General features: G+C 37.4%; 1 protein-coding gene across 1 annotated transcript in view; it reads left to right on the forward strand.

Moving 5' to 3' along the window:
- LOC105430575 (somatostatin receptor type 2) overlaps positions 1-19,423 on the forward strand; it is a 72,265-nt gene extending 52,842 nt beyond the window's left edge. Inside the window, exon 2 of the mRNA XM_011644194.3 lies at positions 4,905-19,423. Within this exon, the coding sequence (XP_011642496.1) occupies positions 5,255-6,550 (1,296 nt within the window). The 5' untranslated portion in view covers positions 4,905-5,254 and the 3' untranslated portion in view covers positions 6,551-19,423. The remainder of the gene's footprint in view (positions 1-4,904) is intronic.
- Positions 19,424-21,128: the final 1,705 nt, after the last annotated feature.

Genomic DNA, 21,128 nt, shown 5'->3' on the forward strand with positions numbered 1-21,128 from the left:
TGTTGAGAAATCTATTCAATACATATATATTCTCTCTCTCTCTCTCTCTCTCTCTCTCTCTCTCTCTCTCTCTCAAATTAAGGTAAACAGAAAATTAATGTTTCCTATGCTGAGTTTGATTTTTGAGGGCTTCCCGTAAATTTCCGCTCGCAACTAAACAGAGACAGAGTTTATTTTGGTTACTTTGTAGGTTCCCAGCGGCTTTGACACGTGCACGATCCCAACCTTCGCGTACGATCGTACCTTCTCTGCAGTATAAACATAGACGTGATAACAGGGTAAAGGCGTGTGTTCCCGGCTACTTTACAAAGTATTCTAAACAGAACACACAGGCGCGGTGGGTACGACACCGAAACAAAATGCGGCCAGAAAAGAACACACTTTTGCAAGATTGTCAGAAGCCGAGGTAAACCACGTTCTCGTCGTTGAAAGAAAGGAGATCCGATCGGAGTAAATCGCAGCTTCTAGAATGAACCGCGTGTTACGTTGCGTCATAGCGATTGCATCACCTTGTACGTTCGCGTTCTGATGATTTGTTTTCCTTGGCTGTGCCGAGCGAGTCTTTCGCTCGATCGCACGTAGCGAAAGATCGTTAATTCTACTTTATTCGTTTACATACAACACGGATCTTTATCCCGACGGACGCGCCGAGTTGGTTGTTTGCGCTTTCGCGAACGACTCGTCGCGCGACGTATTATTCTCGTATCGCCATATCGCGACATTAGTCCATATCAATTGCCCAAAATAAATAAGATCCTCGCAATTTTGCGAAAATTGCCTAAATGAGAATATTTCATACGTGCCCGAATATGATTCTACAAATTAGGTTACGCATTAAACATGGGATTCTCGCTCAAAGTGCGAATGCGGGGGATGATGTCACCCGGCGTAACAGAGAGAGAACTCGTGCGATATGATTAATTTGCCAATATTACATTTCACGAATTCTCGCGGGCTCGCGATTTCCGTACGATACACAACGGAAATTACAATTATGTATTAAATTGTATATTAATCACTTACCAATATGCATATTGTTTAAATGCGAAAATTTTGATAGGGCGCTGATGAGCGAACGATATTAACGTGCACATAATTAAAGTAATGTAATTACAAATAAACACAAATAAATGTATTATGCAAATACGTGCTGAATTTTCCACTAGACGCAGAAAGATTTTACGACGCGGATGTTGGAATATATCAAACGTCACGAATCAAATCAATTACGCTGTAATAAACTCTGGTAAAATAAACGAGCAAAATTAATTAGTTAAATCACATTTTTAAATAAATTACGTAATTAACACAATCACAACATTGATAAATTGTTTGCGCTATAAATATGTGTCTGCCTTTATTGATACTTTTTTTTTTTCTTCACTTCCCATCCTCTGATGTAGAAGTAAGCCTCTCGCCATTTTCTCGTATCCATCGCGTGTCGCATCACAGCTCTCATCTACGATTAATTGCAGTAAGAAAATTTATGTCCCCCTGGAAGTGATCTATCTACTCGATTGTCTCAAGGATCTGCGTATCCAACCACCGACTACGAGACATCTTGAGCATTCGTTCGATCGAGTTCCTCCTTTTAATGTCCGCCATAAGGGGATCCGGGTAATTAGGGGAGGTAATTAGTTTCTCCCGCTGTGCCGTGTTCTCTTAATCACCTCTCGCCATCATTACCTCACCTAGTTTTGTTGGCCTACGTGTTATTTCCTTCTTCTCGCGGACATTTTCCCGCGCGATTTCGTTCCCTCCTTCGAAAATGTCCGCGAGAAAAATGGCCGAGATGTGTTTGCCGAACTCAACGATCGAACAAACAATTTGCAATTCGCGACACCCTTCCGGGACACGCTCCCGTGTCGCTCGAAGCGAAACGCAGTGCCTCCGCTCAATCGCGTCTCGGCCTGCGACGTCGATACGCGCGTTATCGAGGGGCTTTCTTTTTTTTCTTTCTTTTTTTCTTTTTTTTTTTCATTTTACATTCGCCGACCGCCGCTTGTGCGATTTTAAGCGGCGTAATACCGGCTCGCGTCACCAGGTACACCAGTGCACGAACACGAGAGCAGCGACTAAAAGCAATTTGCAGCTTTTATGTATCCATATATGCCTCGCACGTATCCCATGATCCTCTCTCATGCGGCAAATAATTGATTAAAAGTAGCAGAGAGCTGAGAAAAAAAAAAAAAAGAATTAACGCGTCATGCCCGATAAAGTGTGTAAGCTGATTCGAGCGCAGTGATTATGGTCACGTATTAGTCAAACGTTTGGCCTGTCATATAATCGGATGGAAGAATCGTAATTCCGAATATAAACTCGATGAAAGAGAAAAAACATCTTGTTAGATAATGAAAATTCAAAAGGATAAAGGACAAATGTATATATTAAATATTTTACTAAATATTTTATAATTTCCAAATTATTTAAAAATGTGTGTGTGTGTGTGTGTGTGTGTGTGTGTGTGTGTGTGTGTGTGTGTGTGTTAGTATAAATTCTTCTACAAACAGGCGCTCAAATGATGCCTTGGTATTAAAGTAGCTAAATAATAAAGAATTCATTTTTGTTAGCTTAATATTAAAAAAAACAATTAGCTTCAACGTTAATCCTTGATCACAGATGAAGGCGACTTTTCTCTGCTGGCGAAAGAGAGTAGGATGTGCATTGCAATTAGGGAAACTTTAATCGAAATTCAAAATTTAAATTGAAAAGTTACTCCCCGCTTTCACTGGGTCGCGAGTCAATAAATGAAGTTTCACAGAGAGATCTACATATCTTAATAATATGAGTTGCACAATCATATGCATGGAATATATACGTATTTGACTACTGTTAATTCGCATCCTGTTCTCATTTCCGATTTCATTTTCGATATTTGCTCGGAGTACGACTTGTCGAGCGGAGCAAACGGCAAAAGGAGAAATCTCGCGGATGCAACATCTCTAAAAAGAAAATATATTTTGCGCGCTCTTCATACAAATATACGAATGACTGATGGTTTGACCACATAAAAAGTCTGGTTTCTTTCGCGCTGGTTTTGCACCCAAAGGGTGATATTTCATTTTACTCTTTGGAAACGTGTCTCTATGTATTACACAAAGATAAAAAAATGCTGCGTGAACTTTTATCGTATATATTTTGAAATCTTATGTTTATGAAAGTATTATAATAATAGATTATAATTCTTAAATCACAACATATATACAAAATGGAAATACAACGCGTAATAAATGGTGAAGAAAACATTTTATATCGTTACAAAAATTTTTACGAGATAATGGAGCAAAAAATGAAAAGATTGTTAAAAATAATTCTACCATATAAGCCATATAAGAGGGAACAGCATTAAAGTGCCTTGACGGATATATCACATGTTAATGTCAGTTAATGATATATCGATCGGAATTCATTATGATGTAAAGGAGGTCACAACAATTTCCTTGATGCAAAAAGTTTTTGTTTTATTTCAATACGCCTGATACACTGAGTGGTCTTTTTATCACACAAACACACACACACACACACACACACACACACACACACACACACACACACACACACACACACACATGTTGCGATGTTGAAGGATTTATCTATGACAAATAAAAAACGTATATATGCAAATATGTGATCGTGTATTTATATTTCCGCCATTCACCTAGATTGCAATACCGTAACATCAATAAAAATAGCACGCAACACGCAATACGTTACCAAAAAACATAGTTCCTAACGAATAGGTATGAACGATTTGATAACCGAGGTATTCGAAACTTTTGTGGGCTCATAAAATTTGTTGTGCTGTACTTCGGGAAGTGTAGTTCGGATTTATGTATATTCGCTCCAAATTGTGCGAAACGCGATGTGAATTCCTTCGATTGCCGCCTCGCGGCTTCACTTCGACGATATAAAATATCTTATTTACGTGACTTTACAGGCTGCTCTTCACGACGTGGAAAACTTTCGTTTTACTCGATGGTTACTTCAAACGGCGATTTCAAATATTGATCTTCTTTTCTTAAGTAAACTGTCGAGGATACGGCTATTATTAATTTATAAGAAGCTTACCTAGCAACTATTATTAATTTACAAGAAGCTTAACTGCCAAGAAGTCAATTTTAATTTTTAATATAAATGTACATTGTTTTCTGTTTTGAAGGTTAGACAGTTTAGAAACTCAGATAATTATCAATGTTACCAACCACCTTTGATATGTATCAATCCTTTCTCCCTGTGGCGGGTAGTTAAATTATTCTCTTCCAAATCGGGAAATTCGATCGTGTCGCGGATTTCATACAGTGCGCTATTTTATACTTAAACGCCTCGTTTTCTCGTTTCTATCAAGCTGCAAGTTTCGCCGAGGCGAAAACCATTTGTTCAGCTTGCCAACACCATACCTTCTACTTGTGCAGCATGACGAGAAACTTGCGGTTTGCCGTACCGATTGCAGCTTTCAAGTTGCAGCGGGGGTTTTCATGGGTCAACGCGCCTCGGCACAAAGGTCCTCTTTTGCTTACCTCCTCTGTTTCACTCTCAATGTTGTCAATAAAATTTCCGAGCCATTGTCGAGATACGTAACGGCTTCCACGAGCGAGATTATTTTCACCGGGAACCGGTGTCACATCATTGCCAGCGACACTACTTTTTCGCTTCTACAATCATTTCACACGTCATAGAGTAATGAAATAATACCTGAGGACATTTCTCTCGTTTCTGATTACGAACAAATTGAATTGTATGAGCAGCAGTGAATACATAATGACGCTTCTTTTGACCGCCTCGCAATTTCAATTTTGAATGAATTGTTGCTAATCAGATGTCAATATTAAATATCTCTCAAATAACTTATTACTTACCTTATAGCATATTTTTAACTGTATTTTTTTATGTTTTTTCTGTTTCAGATTTTAAAACTTTTAAAATCGGCAAATGGCCCGGGAGAAAAGCTTATTCTAAAACCTGGCATCGCTCAAGTTAATGATCTTTGAATCGTGTGCGTGGCAGATGATCAACAGCATGACATCAACGTCACGTATGTTTCCCTCGTCAACGAAACAAACTTTAGTTACGTCGATATCTGCGTTATTCCCCAGGATACTGAGAAGATGCTTATAATCCCGTTCTTAGTAAAACACGATCGCTACGATTAATTGGATTATCTAACGAAGATCTGGAAAGAAAATATAAAGTGGCGCAGCCAGGTAATTTTTATCCTTCGTAGAATATTCATCCTTCGTATATTTCAAGAGCCACGATGATGGACGCAACAACGGATATAATGGATACAATGGACGTATACAATTTAACGCACGATATAAATTTAATTTACAACAACCTAACGCAAAACGATACGATGCCGAATTGCGAGGCGGAATTGTCGATCATCGCCCTGGTCAATCAGATCCTCTACTCCATCGTCTGCATCGTTGGACTCCTCGGGAATTCTCTGGTAATTTACGTCGTTCTGCGCTTCTCAAAGATGCAAACCGTCACGAACATGTACATCGTGAACTTGGCGATCGCGGACGAGTGCTTTCTGATCGGTATACCGTTCCTGGTGACGACGATCAACTTGCGCAGTTGGATCTTCGGTAAGATCATGTGCAAGGCATATATGACTACAACGAGCATCAATCAGTTCACCAGCAGCATCTTTCTGTTTATCATGAGCGCCGATCGCTACATCGCCGTGTGCCATCCGATATCGTCCCCGAAGATGCGCACGCCCTTCATCTCGAGAGTGGTCTCGCTTACCGCCTGGGCCACCAGCGCTCTCTTTATGGTACCGGTATTTCTCTATGCGAACGCTATGGAAACTCCAGAGGGTGTGGTCAGTTGTAATATTTATTGGCCCAACGACCGCGGCGGCCAGACCACCTTCACGCTTTACACCCTAATTCTAGGCTTCGCCATTCCTCTAGTGCTCATACTGATTTTTTACTTCCTGGTGATCAGGAAGCTGCGAACGGTGGGCCCGAAGAACAAGTCGAAGGAGAAGAAACGGTCGCATCGGAAGGTCACCAAGTTGGTATTGACGGTGATCACCGTTTACGTATTCTGCTGGCTACCCTACTGGGTGACCCAAGTGGCACTAATATACACGCCGCCGAAACAATGTCAGACCAGCATCAGCATCACCAGCTTCCTCCTGGCCGGTTTTCTCAGCTACAGCAACAGCGCGATGAATCCGATCCTGTACGCCTTCCTGAGCGACAACTTCAAGAAGAGCTTCCTGAAGGCGTGCACCTGCGCGGCCGGCAAGGACGTGAACGCGGCGCTGCACATCGAGAACAGCGTATTCCCACGGAGGAATAAGGCCAACGCCGACAGGCTGCAGGCCAACCGGATGATCGCATCCGGACAGTCCAGATTGGAACTCGAGGATGAGGAGGCGGAGAGAGGATTGCTCATCAGCAAGACCTCCACCACCACCGTGACCATGACGTCGCGATCGAACATTACGGTCAGCAGCGAGCCGAGAGATCCGGCGCAGAGAGATAAAGATCTAATTAAGAATGGCGCTCAGTTGACCCTGTTGACGCAGGTTTAAAGTACCGCCGTCTGAACGTCCAACTGTTGCGACTCCAGAATGAGGGGCTCTCCATTGCGAGAAACAATAGACCCGAAGGATTGGCCTTTCAGGCTTATCTGCTCGCCGGATTTCTGTGATTATAGCAATGATACCCCGAGTGAGCTGTGCTATCATTGATCAATGAGCTCGAAGAAAATCGAGATCGAACATTGGTGGAATGTCATGTCCAGTAGATAAGAAAAACGTTAGGTTTCTCCGAGCGTTCTTCGTCAACGAGTGCGTCAACGGTGACCTCGAGAGCTTTCACCGAGTCGAATCCGAGTGGAAATTTCGCAGTAGCTAGAAAATACGAATACAACATGGAAGAAGCTGCGCTTCGGATATGGGAATTGAATTCATGGTGCTATATCTCTTTCTCACACGGACGCGATAATCAATTGGATAATTTGAAAGTCGATCGATGTTAGTCTAGAAAAATTTTTACGAATCGCAATGTGTATTTTAGAATCTGCGCTATTGCAAGGATGACGGACGAGGAAAGGCTGGACCTTGAAGAAAATCTTTTTCATGCTAATAATTTCCCTGAATACAACAATTGTTGTATCTGATTGTCGTTCACCATATATTATAATATTATCCGGACAATATCGACACGACGAAGATCTCTTAAAATTCAATGATATCGCGCTCAATTCTAAATGCAACGATTGTCTTAGTCAAGGTGTTCCTGCACGATGGAGAAGGTGAATTTTTAATTCTTTTTCCAACGAACAAAGCACTGGACCGAGAATGAATCGTGATAAATAACTTTCTTATTTCGACGAACATCTAAAAACATTGAAAGCCAAAGTTATAGAAAGAGTTGGAATCAACATCCGCCTATTGATCTGTGGATATTTACGGAAAAAGTTTCTATTATTTATTCGTTTCTTTTTGCAGTGGCATTGAATATGCGTGTGTGGATGACAGCAGAATTTTATCGTGCATGAGTAGCCAAAATTTATTACGAAACAATGTTTAGCATCACACAACATTAATTTAATTAAATATTAAAATCAATTATTGTAACCGTGTAAGTAATGCGAATTTATTAAATATGTCCCAAGAGAAATTCGAACGATTAATAGGACCGTTTTATTAATGAGCCGTGCCAAAAATGAAGGGTTGATTTATTACGCGTAAAGCTGTATGCCAAAATAAGGATGCGAACAATTGCGACTCAAGACAGAATTGCAAATAAGCTTTTCAAGGACGAGGAAACTCTTTTCGAGTGCTTACAAGGCTTAAGAATTCTTTTTTCAACAAGGTTTCTTTTAGAGGAAAAATGACGTAGCTCTCTTGAAGTTCACACCTTTCTTCCTTTTTTTTTTCCTTTCCCACTTGGCTATTCCATTTCATCCTTCCTTTTTCGTAGAACTGTATCGCAATAGCACGGAAATAGCGCACTAATTACGAGCGCTGTATTTTATAATAAGTTCTTTCCTTTACACAAAATGATTTCTTATGTATTGCCTCATCTAAAAAAAAACGGAGATTCGAAATACGATGAGATAAAATTTTCGATATTAAGAAATTCACGATGAAGGACCACAACGTGACGCGTTTCTCATATTCCAAAATGTAGCCTGTAGTTTATGCCGAGTACGTGTGTGATTTCATCGAACATTTGAATGAATATGGAATAAAAATTGTGGACAATATTTGAAACGAGCCAATAACGACGCCAGAATATTTATCAAGCAAACTAGGAGGCATTGCTGGATCTAACGATTTGATAAATCGATTTGGTAAAATAAATAAATTCGCGAATGTATTCATCAATAATCTCGATTAAATACGTTGATTAAATATGTCGATTTTTTACAATTTCTCGCGTTTACTGATAAAATATGAATTTTTCATATAATCTGATTGAATAAATTGAATTGGCTTTATCATTTAAATTTACATTATCGCTTACACCGCTGATAGTTTTTCTACGAAACTTTTATCATTTTTACAGACCTTTTTTTTTTATAGTTTCAATTTTACCAGTCTTTCTAAAGAGATATCGTACTTTTCGACATAATCAAGTGACCAATTAAAAATTATATGTGAAATACATAAGTGCATTTATCGCCGGTCAATTTTCAAGTAAAATATTTGTTATCTAATGTATTAATCTTTAATTAATAAGAACTATAAGACACAATTTGAAGTTTTGTAATATAATGCGTGGAGAAAGTTTTATTCACATGTTACAGCTTTGCTTTCTCATGGCAAATAACGTTAAATTGAAATGTAAGAAAATGGTTGTGTCGAGAACGTTTTTAGGATGATTTTCATGTTGAATCATGTAAATGTAAAAACTCAACTAAAAATATGCTGATTTTATATGTATCTCTGTGCGTCACACGTCTTCTATGCTTACTCTTCAATCAGTATATCTTTTGATCAGCTTTTTGCTTATTTTATTTCTCTGTACGTTAAGGTTTCATTAGCAAAGCTATAAAATTATATCCCATTTCTTAGAAATCGCGGGACAAATTTTCAAAAGTAGATAATATCATCAGACTGTATCATTACGCGCAAAAAATTGTATATTTTACGTGTAATTTATAAGATGTGCTATATAAATAATTGTAAAATATTTTTTTCACAAATTTTTTCACAGATTACTATTAATTGACTAATTTTCATTTAATAATCATTTTAATGTAATAATTTATATATAAAAATATTTATAAAGCATAATTTTAACACGAGAGAAATATAACTTTCCTTTTTAGTAAATATACATTATAATAAAATAACGTATGCGCGAGTTTAAAAATATCAATCATAACTTTGTGTTGTATTGCAAAACAAATTCAAGTTTACATTTTATCTATGGCTTATTTATCATTGACGACATTGACGAATTGGGCGTTGGCATTTATTCCGCTATTGCACATTGTCGATAGAATAACTCGATAATCAGGAAAATTATCGAATCATCCCATCCAGCCAGCCACTCATCCATCTCGTGTGATTTATCGACAGCTGCTTCTCCTATCATTTTACATCTGCTAATGTTCCAACGTCATATCGAAAGGATTTTATTCGCGTTAAATTTTGCACGTGCCCAAACTAACGGCGGTAGATGATTCTATTTCAATTTCATCCTACATCCGTTTGACACTTTGAAAAGAAATACAAGACTTAACGCTATACTGCTAAAGTATTAAAAAACAGATGTACATCACGTATATTTCTCCCTTCTATTTTTACATCACAGGATGACCTGGTTATGCTTCTTTAAGAAATTAAAAAATACTTTGTATTGTAAGAAACAAAAAGTTTAAAAAAGTTGCCAAAGAAATTACTCATCGTTATTTGTACACCAAATTATTAAATGTATAAATGCAACGGAATATGTTAGAAAAGTTATTTATTTTCTCTAAAGTCAGAAGTCAAACTGAACTAAATGGCAGTTGCTTGCCAAAGTGTCCAACAGTTTCCAAACAGACTCGTACCATAAGCAAATGAAAATTAAGCTTTAACGAATTAAACTTCAGAAGATGCAAACAGATAATAAAATTTTCTTCATTAGTTAATCTTAATTAGTTAATCTTACTTTGATGAATTTAATGTAGAGCACCGAGCTGCGAGGATAGACTTCAATTGAATATTATAAACTCGCTAAGAAAAAAAAAAAGGGAGATGATATTTAATTAAATCTTTACCGAGAAACAATATCGATTTCACTGAAGCACCCGACAATTGAGAACGGTAATAATTTGACGTAAGTCAGCTGTGAGATTTTGAATGTATGATCGGCGAATAGCAGAAGATTTAATCACGGAACACGTGGAATGTGTCGATCAATGTCACGTGTGCTAAACTTTAAACGATAATCGGATTAGTTACCCAGCTTTACCATGCGTGAGCGAGAATTATGTCTATAAAGTGTGTATTAAGTTATCGTGTAATTATGTCTATTTGTATGTATATGTATGCTTTACTCCATCCCACCTCCCTCCCTCTCTCTTTCTCTCTCTCTCCCTCTCCTCCTCCCCCTTATTCTTTCCCTCCACCTCTCCCTCCTGAATTGTTGAGAAATACACGTGTGTAGTCAGTCATGGAGATTTAATCGCGCGGAATAATTTATATATACAATAAAATGTAATACTTCGCATCTGGGTGACTTTGAATGTTACGCGAGCATAAGTTTCTTTTTGATCGCGCACATTTCCCATGTCTGAATTAGATGTGATTTTGTAAAACGTTGTTGAAACGATTAATCAACGCGCGACGGAAAACTGAAAGCCACTGATCTCTTGAATATTGCGCGAGAGTTTTGTTTTTCTTTCGGAAGATAAATGCAATTTTCACGACTCCTTTTATGCATAATTTGAAAATCGTATGCGTACACATCGGGAGAAATGTAATTTATTATGACATTTAAAGAGGAAAATGTAATGTGATTGTTATTTCTATATTCCGCTTTATTATTATTTTTTTTTTATTGATGCACAGACACGCAGACGATTGAATTCGCGCCATGCCATTTTCTTAACGAAAATTAGACCACCTTTTACGGCGACCTTCGTCACAATTTTCCCGTCGCACCTGAATTTCCCGGCGAAGTTCATAAACCAGCGTCTCGATCGATGTGCATTCGTCTGTGAGATCTCTCTCGTGAGTAAGAGTAGAACGGTACGTTAACTTTCTGGAACTTGCCGGCGGTGAGCCATAAACCTCACCGAGTCCGAAGGGATTTATCCCTTACTTTATGTAACAACGCGCGACAAAAATGCGCCTTCGCACCAAAGTCGCGGTGCAAAAACTGGTGACGAAAAATGAGAGAAGGCGGGAGAGGGAGTGGACAGATGGCGTTAAAAGCGTGGCGTTTATGGCCTACAAAACAATTTCCCTTAAAAGCAATGATAAAGATTAATACCCTATAAATTCAATGCGCGCGCGTTTACGTTTACGGCATATGTGGTATCCCGACACGCTATCGTCGGCACGCTGGATTGACAAATTGGCTGATTCCGGGTATGGTGATATAACGTGATTGTTTCGCGCAGGTGATGGCAGCTAACGGATTGGACGTAGACGGACGATCTCCGCGATTTCCCCCGATCTTTTCGTTTCCCCTTGGCGACGGTCGTCTCTTTCCCTCCTCGTCACGTCTCTCCTGCGTATCTATATCTTAACGATCTCCTCTGTCATATCTCTTTTAAAAACGCTGTAATAATTTAAAAATAGAAACGGATCCGCTCTCACGCCGTAACGTGCGTGACTTTAAATAACGAACAGGTTTCACCCGAGAGAGCTGGAGGTTATCTTATAAAAATAACCGTTCGAGTTAGCCGAAACGTTATGAATATTATTTTCCGAACCGTCTGCGACGGTAATAATGTAATGTAAATATTTTTATGTATCATTTAGAATGTTGACAACATGTTTAATTAATGTAAACGATTAATTGTGCGGAAATTTATCAGAGAGAATATATCATTTCCCCGATAAATTGTGGAATTATTTTGCATTTTCCTTTATTAGAAAATATCATTTAAGATATTTATTATTTTTTTACCGCCAGCCGCCGATCCGCGTTTATCCGCTCGCGACGCGAAACGCGTTGATGATAAAATTGGGACGTAATATCCCTCAGATGACATTTACATCGTTTTTAATGCGTCGGACGACCAGATTCACGCATTACCGGAAACGACCGGTGCTGGCGTGAAATATAAATCTCATCGCGTCGCGCGTGATCTACAATATTTCCGGAGCAAATGCAGGAGATATTGCGAAAGCACTCCGGAAATAACCAAGGCGGACGAACTGATAATTGCTATGACCACCGTCTCTCCCACGCAGTACCTTTATTCTATAATGACGGCACATTGTGCTGAAAATGGAATTTTTACTTGAACGGCTTTATCACATTTTTCTTTTTTTTTTTTTAGCAGAAAACGTGATTTCCAAGTGAGCGTAATGACAATTAAAGATAAAAATAAATATTTAACGTCACTTGAAGTCTACAAAAGTTAAAACGTTAAAAACGAGATTTGTAATACTTTATCGTAATGTTTTATATTTGTAGTAATATATATATATATATATATATATTTAATATTAATTCTTCTATATACTTACTAATTTTTGTAATCACAAAACACAAAAATTCTTTGTTAGATTGTTATCCATAATCTCATAATAATACGATAATATCTATTTTCAAATTTTTAAACGAGATTATTCCTCTACTCTTATCAACTTTATTCGATGTTCTTCCATTACATTTTTTTGCTCCTTCCCTCGTTTAGACTCGTTAGAAAAGTGGGGCTTATCGAATATCATCGGAAATGCATGTCTCGCGATAATAATCGTAGAGACAGTGATGAAACTGCGCGAATCATCTTTTGTGTTCATCCCCTTTGACCTTTTTTTTTTTTTTGTCAACATAGAACAAACCTTCCCTTCCTCCTTTCCTTATTAGCGTTGGATAAATAACCTTGAAAAAAAGCGCATTACATGGCGAAAGAAAATGACGCGCAGCGGAAGGCTGCTGTCCACGAGGGCATAAATAACCATAACGACGAGACTGACTAAGTCGTGAAATCAAGTCGCTGTAATGTTTGCCGAACAATTATTAGCGTCCTTCCCTTTGAGGCGACGAGCAAGAAATGTGCACGATATATGGAATATCGATCGATAGGTCGCATTCGACGCCCCTTCAGACGTGGCAGACGCTTGTTCACCGACTCGTAAATTGATATCTCCACTGCAGCTCTTAGTTTCGGAGTATGCACATCACACGGCTGATTCTGAAAGTAGTGCGGCGGGGTCAAGGGGGTTTCGTTTTACGATGACCATGCGAGAAGGAGCCTGCACAAAAGTGCAACGTTACGCGCGCGCGCGCGCGCGGAATTCCCGAGGCGCTGGACAAATTTATCGCGCACTTTTTCTCCGGCGAAGGGCCACAATCTCCGCTCTCACGTCCAGTTTCACATAGATACGCGCGTTTTTACGTTTTTCCATTTCGTCAGCATTGAGACTAGAATTTGCGAATACATTGTTCGCGGGAGCGGCGGACATTTGCCTCCTTTGTTTCCTATCGCGGCTGTATGCACAATTCGAAATAAAGGGTAATGTAACTTCGCAATGTCGAGCGAAATTGTGAAACAACGAAACTGCGAATAAATGACCGGCATCGAGGAGAGATTGCGCGCGCGCGCGCAACGTAGACTCATTCGTTACGAATAAAATTAATAATTGCCGTCACGTACGACGTCGGTTCCAGTTATTCAACACGGCATACGAGTATCAGTCCGATTATTAAATACGCGACCACATAATACGTACGTTGATTGCCGGCCAACGTCGTTTGTCAACCTACCGCTACCATCAACGCTCCCGCTTAAAGCCTTATTTACGAGTGGCGATAGCTTGCAGCAGAAATTATCACATATGAAAGTTATATAATTTTACATTCGCTTATGACGAGCGTAACCTTCTTGTGACGGCGAGGTCTCGTTATAAATTGCACAAAGCGAGATCGCGACATTAGCAAACGAACGACGAAAGGGCGGAAAAGAACCGATTATATACTCAAGAAATTCAATACCACCTGCTAGACGTTGAGTTACTGAGGATTAAAAAGCGATCCCGAGATTGTAGGAACGACCTGTTGCGGTGACGTAAAAAGTTCCCCGCTGAACTTCAAAAAATTTAAGTGACCCGTGTTCCAACTCTCTTCTTCATTCGGCTCTTTTATCTTTTATCTTTTATATTTGTTCAATCGGCAGCATGAAACGACATAAAATCTATTTGAGATTAAAAAGAAGACATTATATATGGGAGAATGACTATATTACGAAAGAACAAACGTTCTTAATGTTTTTATACACTTTCCGATCATCCATAACACTTTTTACATACGCGATAAAGAAAGATGAAATATTAAGTTTTGAGTCACGTAGCCCAACTGCCGCTAATACAAATGAATCATCTTTCTCATCGATAAAACGAAATTACCTTTATATCCAGCATCCGCTAATATCCTCAAACCGTTTTAATTGATCGAATGGAGGTTCAAATTGGACCAATTGAAGCCGAGGCTCAACATATCCACGTCGTGAACACGTAGATCGTTTCGCAACGACAACACAACTGCGCCGTCACGTCTCCCTCGGTCTTGACGTCGCGCTCATCGTTCGTAGAGATTTGTAAAAACTTTTCCTATCATTGGCAGACGGCGAGATGAAACGTAATTTAGCAAATAGGTAATTCATTAATTTATCGCGGGCAGAAGTCGAGCCCGGAAGCGGTCAAACTCGCAGCGGTTTCAGGACCGAGGTCGGGCAGATTATTAAACGCGCCAGTAGAATATGTCCGCTGATTGCTGGACGGCACATTTACGCCCCGATTACGTTTCTATCCCTGGTTGCTGCTTGCAACCGGCAGGGTCCATTCTAGGCCGACCGTTCATTTGATCTGTCGATGATCGCGGCTACCCTCAAGCGAGAGGGAGAGGGAGTATCACGTGGCGCGTACATTTCCGCCGCGGAACTCATCATAATCGCAGGCCGCGCTCTTATTGATCGGGCCTGTCGTTTTGCGTAAAATCACTTAAAACCAAACGAATCGATTCGGTTCGTTGACAGATGGGCGCCCCTTTGTGCGGGAAAATTGCGCGACATTCGAGAGGGGAAACAACGCGGCCTGCGCGCGGCCGCGCGCGTTCTACATCGGTGACGCGTATAAGCCGTTTTAAGCATGCAAATGCATGTATAAATTTGAGGGCATTGATTTTAAAGAGAGCTTAAATATAAAGCTGTTTGTTGCATATTTTAAAGAGCGAAGTAATGTATGCATTAGCCGACAAACTGTGAACACCCTATGTTTCATATCCATCCATATTTATTATTTATTATTCGATTATATTTCCGACGTGAAAACTGTGTGTGCGAGTGGATTATTTTGGAGAAACGCGCTTTATTTCTAATTGTGCATTCCCCTCATTTTAATAATTCCTAGAGAAAGTGTAAGATCAATAAGTTCGGTTAGCCCGGTTTATGACAATTTATTTTTTTCTCTCTTTTTCTTTTTTTTTCAATTTATGATCCGGTGCACTGCGCACGACACTTTAATCAATACAATATAAAATTTAATTACCGGACCAGTTAGTTGTAAAATCAGAGAGCGTAGCAGCGTAATATTGCAGTATATATTGCAGTTACAGGACGACGACGTTCAGTATTCCGATTGCGTAGCTGTTAATTTGTTAATTGGTTGAACATCCCGGGTTCGGACTTCGAAACTACGTACTCCGTTGAAATCATTAACCGTGTGACCATCGTCATCGATAGTTCCCTAGATTGATTTCTAATAAATATAGCGTTTCCGCTAAAGACCTTAATCGAATAACGTATAGAGGAAACATCGTTTCGCAAAATAACGATCGAGCATCAAATATGAGATATATAAATTGATTTAATATTGGATTATCGAAGTATCGTGCGTGGCGTAAAATATGCTATAAATAAAGATTAATTAAGACCGTATTAAAATATAACGTGGAAAAGATTTAAAGTACCCGTTTTTAATATACGTCGAAAAAAAAAGTTAAAATAGTTTCATGTTTTGATTGTTGTCATTAGACATTCGCTATTGACATTTGGTGCACTTTTGTTTGATGAAACGTGCTGCAAACCGTTCGTTTCATTTGTGTGAAAGCGATTGATTTCAGTGGACGTTCGTCACCGGACTATCCTAATGAAATCCCGACGGTCACCCAAGGGCAAAAAGGGAATGAAGGGAAAGAAGACAAATCTGGGGCAAATTGATCACGTAGAAAAAAAGTATGTTGGAACAAAATTCTCTTATAAAGTTTATACAACTTTCACGGAGATTGTAAAAGATACTATCACAATTATTTTATATATTTTTCTTTAGTTAAATATAAATAATTACAGTAATTACAAAAAGGAAATACGATTATACGTGAATACATTGCAACCGCTAATGATTATCAGATTATAGAAATAATGAGATATTATCAGTTAGTTCATTACAAATTTACCAGAAGTTTGTAGCAATAAAATTACCATTGTGTGTGAAAGATCTTAATTAAATACCAATTCTAATTAAATGATATAGACGCGATTTGAATCTCATTAACAATGCGCCAGTTACAAAGGGGTTACACGTAGCCCATTAGCATAATTACACTGGCTGCACCAAATTTACATTTACACATTTTGCCGGAAAATTGGCCGCCCAATTATTAAGGACAATAGAAATTAATTAAAATTAATTACAATTATGCTCACGGACGATACTGTACGGGGGGGGGGGGGGGCGTGCGTTTCGTTTCGGGGAAAAAATTTTTTTCGCACTCTACTGCCAACAATCAACAAATCGATAGGATTTGTACAATGTTCGGCGTATCATTCGATATTTTCCCATTGCAACTTTCAGAGACAATATACGGCCATCAAGTAGATTAAATTGCGCGTCAACGTCTAATCATCCGTGTAAATTCCTACGACACTCTAATCAGTTAATGTCGTCACACCCGAGTCGGTACTCTCTGCGGGCGTGTGTGTGTGTGTGTGTGTGTGTGTGTGTGTGTGTGTGTGTGTGTGTGTGTGTGTGTGTGTGTCACGCAGATGGGAATAAATTTCTAGGAAATCGGATGAAATCGTTGCGGAGCAACGTACCTATCTGCATCAGCGCACACGAAGCAACACAACCGGCATTATTCACTTTGCCCGCACGTGTAAACGCATATCATTGATTCTCCAGATGCGCGCCCAATCTCCGCGGTTTCGTTATGTGTACGAGATTCCGCGGTACGGTTGCCAAGATAAACGCAAGTTGCGAACGAGACTAGCGTCTCGTGTTGAGAAGTTTTATGCGAAGAGCGTCAGATTTATGCGTTCGTATGCGTCGCCGTGCTTGCTCCTCGGGAATGAATTTTACGTCTCCGCGTTCCGGAAACCCGCTTCTCGTACGGACAAAGTATCCTCGTCGAATCCAAACGACGTCCGTTCAATAGCTGCAAAATCGCATTCCATTTGTGAGAAGAAGTCGATAAATTCGCTCACAGACAATCCCGTAAATGCTGTAGAACACGTTTATTCGATAAAGTGCACGAGACTGAATATACGCGTAAGCACGTATGCAAAAAATATATTATAATAATTATATATATAATAATAATATGTATATTATAATTATATGTATATATATTTTTTTATAATTTTTTTTTAATCATAATATATATTTTTTTACGCATGTGCTCACGCGTATATTTAATTTTAAAGAATGAGAAATGTATTATAATAATAAATACATGTATGTGTATCATATAATTTATATTAATTCATATAATAAATAACATGTCTGAAGAGATTAAACATGGACGAAAATTTTTTGTCGTAAACTCTTTACATAGATACAGACCGAAGATTTATTGTCCCACTTCGCCGAATTTATGATTTGTAATGTTCGTGATATGTACTTAGTCATTATTAAACTAGAAAATCATTTCTCATGGACTACATTGACTCGAAAAACGAGGAATGCCACGTCGGTATTTTCCAATTTGCGTTTCGGTCCCAGCATCGTTTCATCTTAAGGAATTGTATCATTCTCGTCGCGATAACCCTAGAAATTCTCGAAATTCCTTGAAATGTACTCACCCTTGCAGGGAAACCGCGCTGGCAAGTGCCGTGACTCGCCAGAAATGCACTTGTTAAACGATGCGATCATCGGGCTCGAACAATGAACGGTTATGTTCAATCGTCTGCGATTTTGGCCGATTAATCCGTATGGCCAAACCGGAACGAGATGCAATGTCTGCTTAACCAAGCGTGAAAATATACATAGTTATTAAAGCATAAATTCCACCAGTGGCTCTCATATTTCATGCGAATGTAAATCTCAAAAAAAAAAGAAAAAGATATCGTGGATATCATCAAGTATACAAAGTAGGGGGTCCAGTCTTGAAATTCAAGAAATTCAAGAATGCGATTTATATTAATGTTGTTACACTGACCACGCGTCACTGCGGCATTATGTTTATATGTCCGTCTCGTAATTCGTTGCATTTAAAATGTTTGAGTATTGTTAAATATTATCCAAAGATAATGTTTAAATAACATTAACAAATGAGTGAATTCAAGTGTGTGTGAGTGTCAAACATAATATGTATAAATACTTAGATAATACCTTTAACTAAAAATTGTTGTATAAAAAGTACATATATATAATCTGTATATATATATATATATATATATATATATATATATATATATATCTCGACTACAATCGTATGTAACGAAAGCCTGTATTGCGATATCTTGAATAACCTCATGTTATTTCACTTCTGTCCATGGATATCATCGCACATTAACTGTCAATACAGAAAATTTATAATGTATTATTCTAGGAATAAGATGTATTATATATCTAAGAAAAAAATATTTGATGTAAGTAAATAGGTATGGTGTGTTCGAATGTTTAGTGTTTTCTTGTACAGAGTGTTAATGATAATTTAGCGTTTATGTCACAATATCGATTTTTTTTAAGACTATACTTAAAGACAGATTTAAAATAAATTGGAAATATATATATATATATATATATATATATATATAATATAATTAATATATTATATATATATATATATAATATATTAAAGAGTATTATCATCTCCAATTAACACAACTAATTGACCGAATATGAATAATCCTCCTGTGAAACATGTTATATTTATTGTACTATAAATTCGACTAGACGCTCACTCATTTCCGAATCAGTTTTTCAAGACATGTCTCATCGCATGACGTTATGTAAATTTATCGAGTACCTTGCTGTGTTTTAACTAAATATAATAGGACTTTGAAAATATTTACGTTGATTCTTTATTATTATTATTTGTCAACATAATAAATATCATTACCCAATCAATATTTGTCATGACGATAAATTTAAAAAAAATGCTTTTCATAAAATCTTTATGGCATCATAGGATGCGTAAGATGAGATAACATATTTTTTTTTACAAAGCACGTTTTCCAGGCTGTAATATTTTTTGAATGTATTAAATTGGTGCCCTATATTTTTTATAACCTTTGTTGATCTCGTATGTTGTTGTAATACAATTCAATAATAAAAAAAATTTATAAACGTTATATAAAATATATAATTAATAATATGTTTAAATTTCGTGCATTTATATTACTAAAGTCAATATAATTAAATTTGTATGTAAAAATTCATAATGCATTACTGAAAAATATATAAAAATATATATAAATTTTATCGTTAAACAAACTTGAAATGCTACGCGATATTAAAATATCACGCAAATGTTTGTACTAATTTAATAATTTTGAGAATCAATTTAAATTTTCATTTAAATAGTTCTTTTACATTGAAAAATCTGCCGATAAAAAATGTATCTCGCGCACAAATATATATGTATAGAATGTTTCCAAAAGAACGCAATGAAACCTAATGGAACCTAGCCTACCTGCGAACATCTCGAAGCTGTGAAGCATTGAAGAACACGACATCGAGAAGCGTTTACAAATGAAACTGATATCTGATCAATGTACCACGGATTGAATGCACATCTGTTTGATTAGGATCGAATGCGTGTCTCCACAAAATTGGATACCGGCAAATTCTAAGCAATAAAACATTTTCCTCAATTGCCAGTTATTCCACAAACGACACATAAATCGCAATACGAATGCACAATTACAAAAGACTTTTATTGTATCACAATTAAGTTGAAAAGGAATAATTTTATAATAAAAAATTTGACAATTAATTTGAATCTTTTCTTTATCAAATTGTTAAAAAGATATATAACATATATCACAATTTTGACATAGCAATTATAACTCTAACTTCACATAATTTTGAAGATTCATTTTCATTTGTGATAGTAATTTTGAAAGATATATATTTAGTGTGTGGGTGCGTGTATATATAGATATATATATATATATATATATATATATATATATATGTATAATAAACTTAAAAATTCAAAACACAGATCGCTGATTAAATTAATTTATCTGGAAAAATCCAAGAAAAATTACACTGGATATTAAATAAACAGTAAGGCAAAATATACAGTAACATAAAGATTAAAAATATATGCAGCTTGCAGAAACATGATTTCTCTTAGAAATGAAATTTCGAAAGTACGCTTTTTACTAAGCAAACGTTGTGTACTTACTTTGCCGCTTCACTTGTTTCTTTACTCTGTTACTCGATCATAGTCTCTGCAAAAATATGCGCTGCGGCTTGACTGTGCAAAACGTATGCGTTTATTCACTGGTGGATTTATAAGTAATAAATCTAGATGAAAAGTAAGCAAGGAAGAGGCAAGCGGGCAAGCATGATGAATAAAAATTACTGTTGCAAAACAGCCCGCAGATATTATAGAAATTTCGTAATTTCAAATTGTGTTTGTAAAACTTATATGAAAGCAAGATTTTGCTGCAGTGTAAACACTTTTTCTTAAAGTAAGAATGAGAATTCTTTTGTTTGTAATACTAACTTCAGATTGAATCCTGTAGTTGTGGCATTTTAAATA

The sequence above is a fragment of the Pogonomyrmex barbatus genome, unplaced genomic scaffold (assembly GCF_055798465.1).
Source record: "Pogonomyrmex barbatus isolate J1 unplaced genomic scaffold, ASM5579846v1 scaffold8, whole genome shotgun sequence".
In the NCBI taxonomy this organism is placed as follows: Eukaryota; Metazoa; Arthropoda; class Insecta; order Hymenoptera; family Formicidae; genus Pogonomyrmex; species Pogonomyrmex barbatus.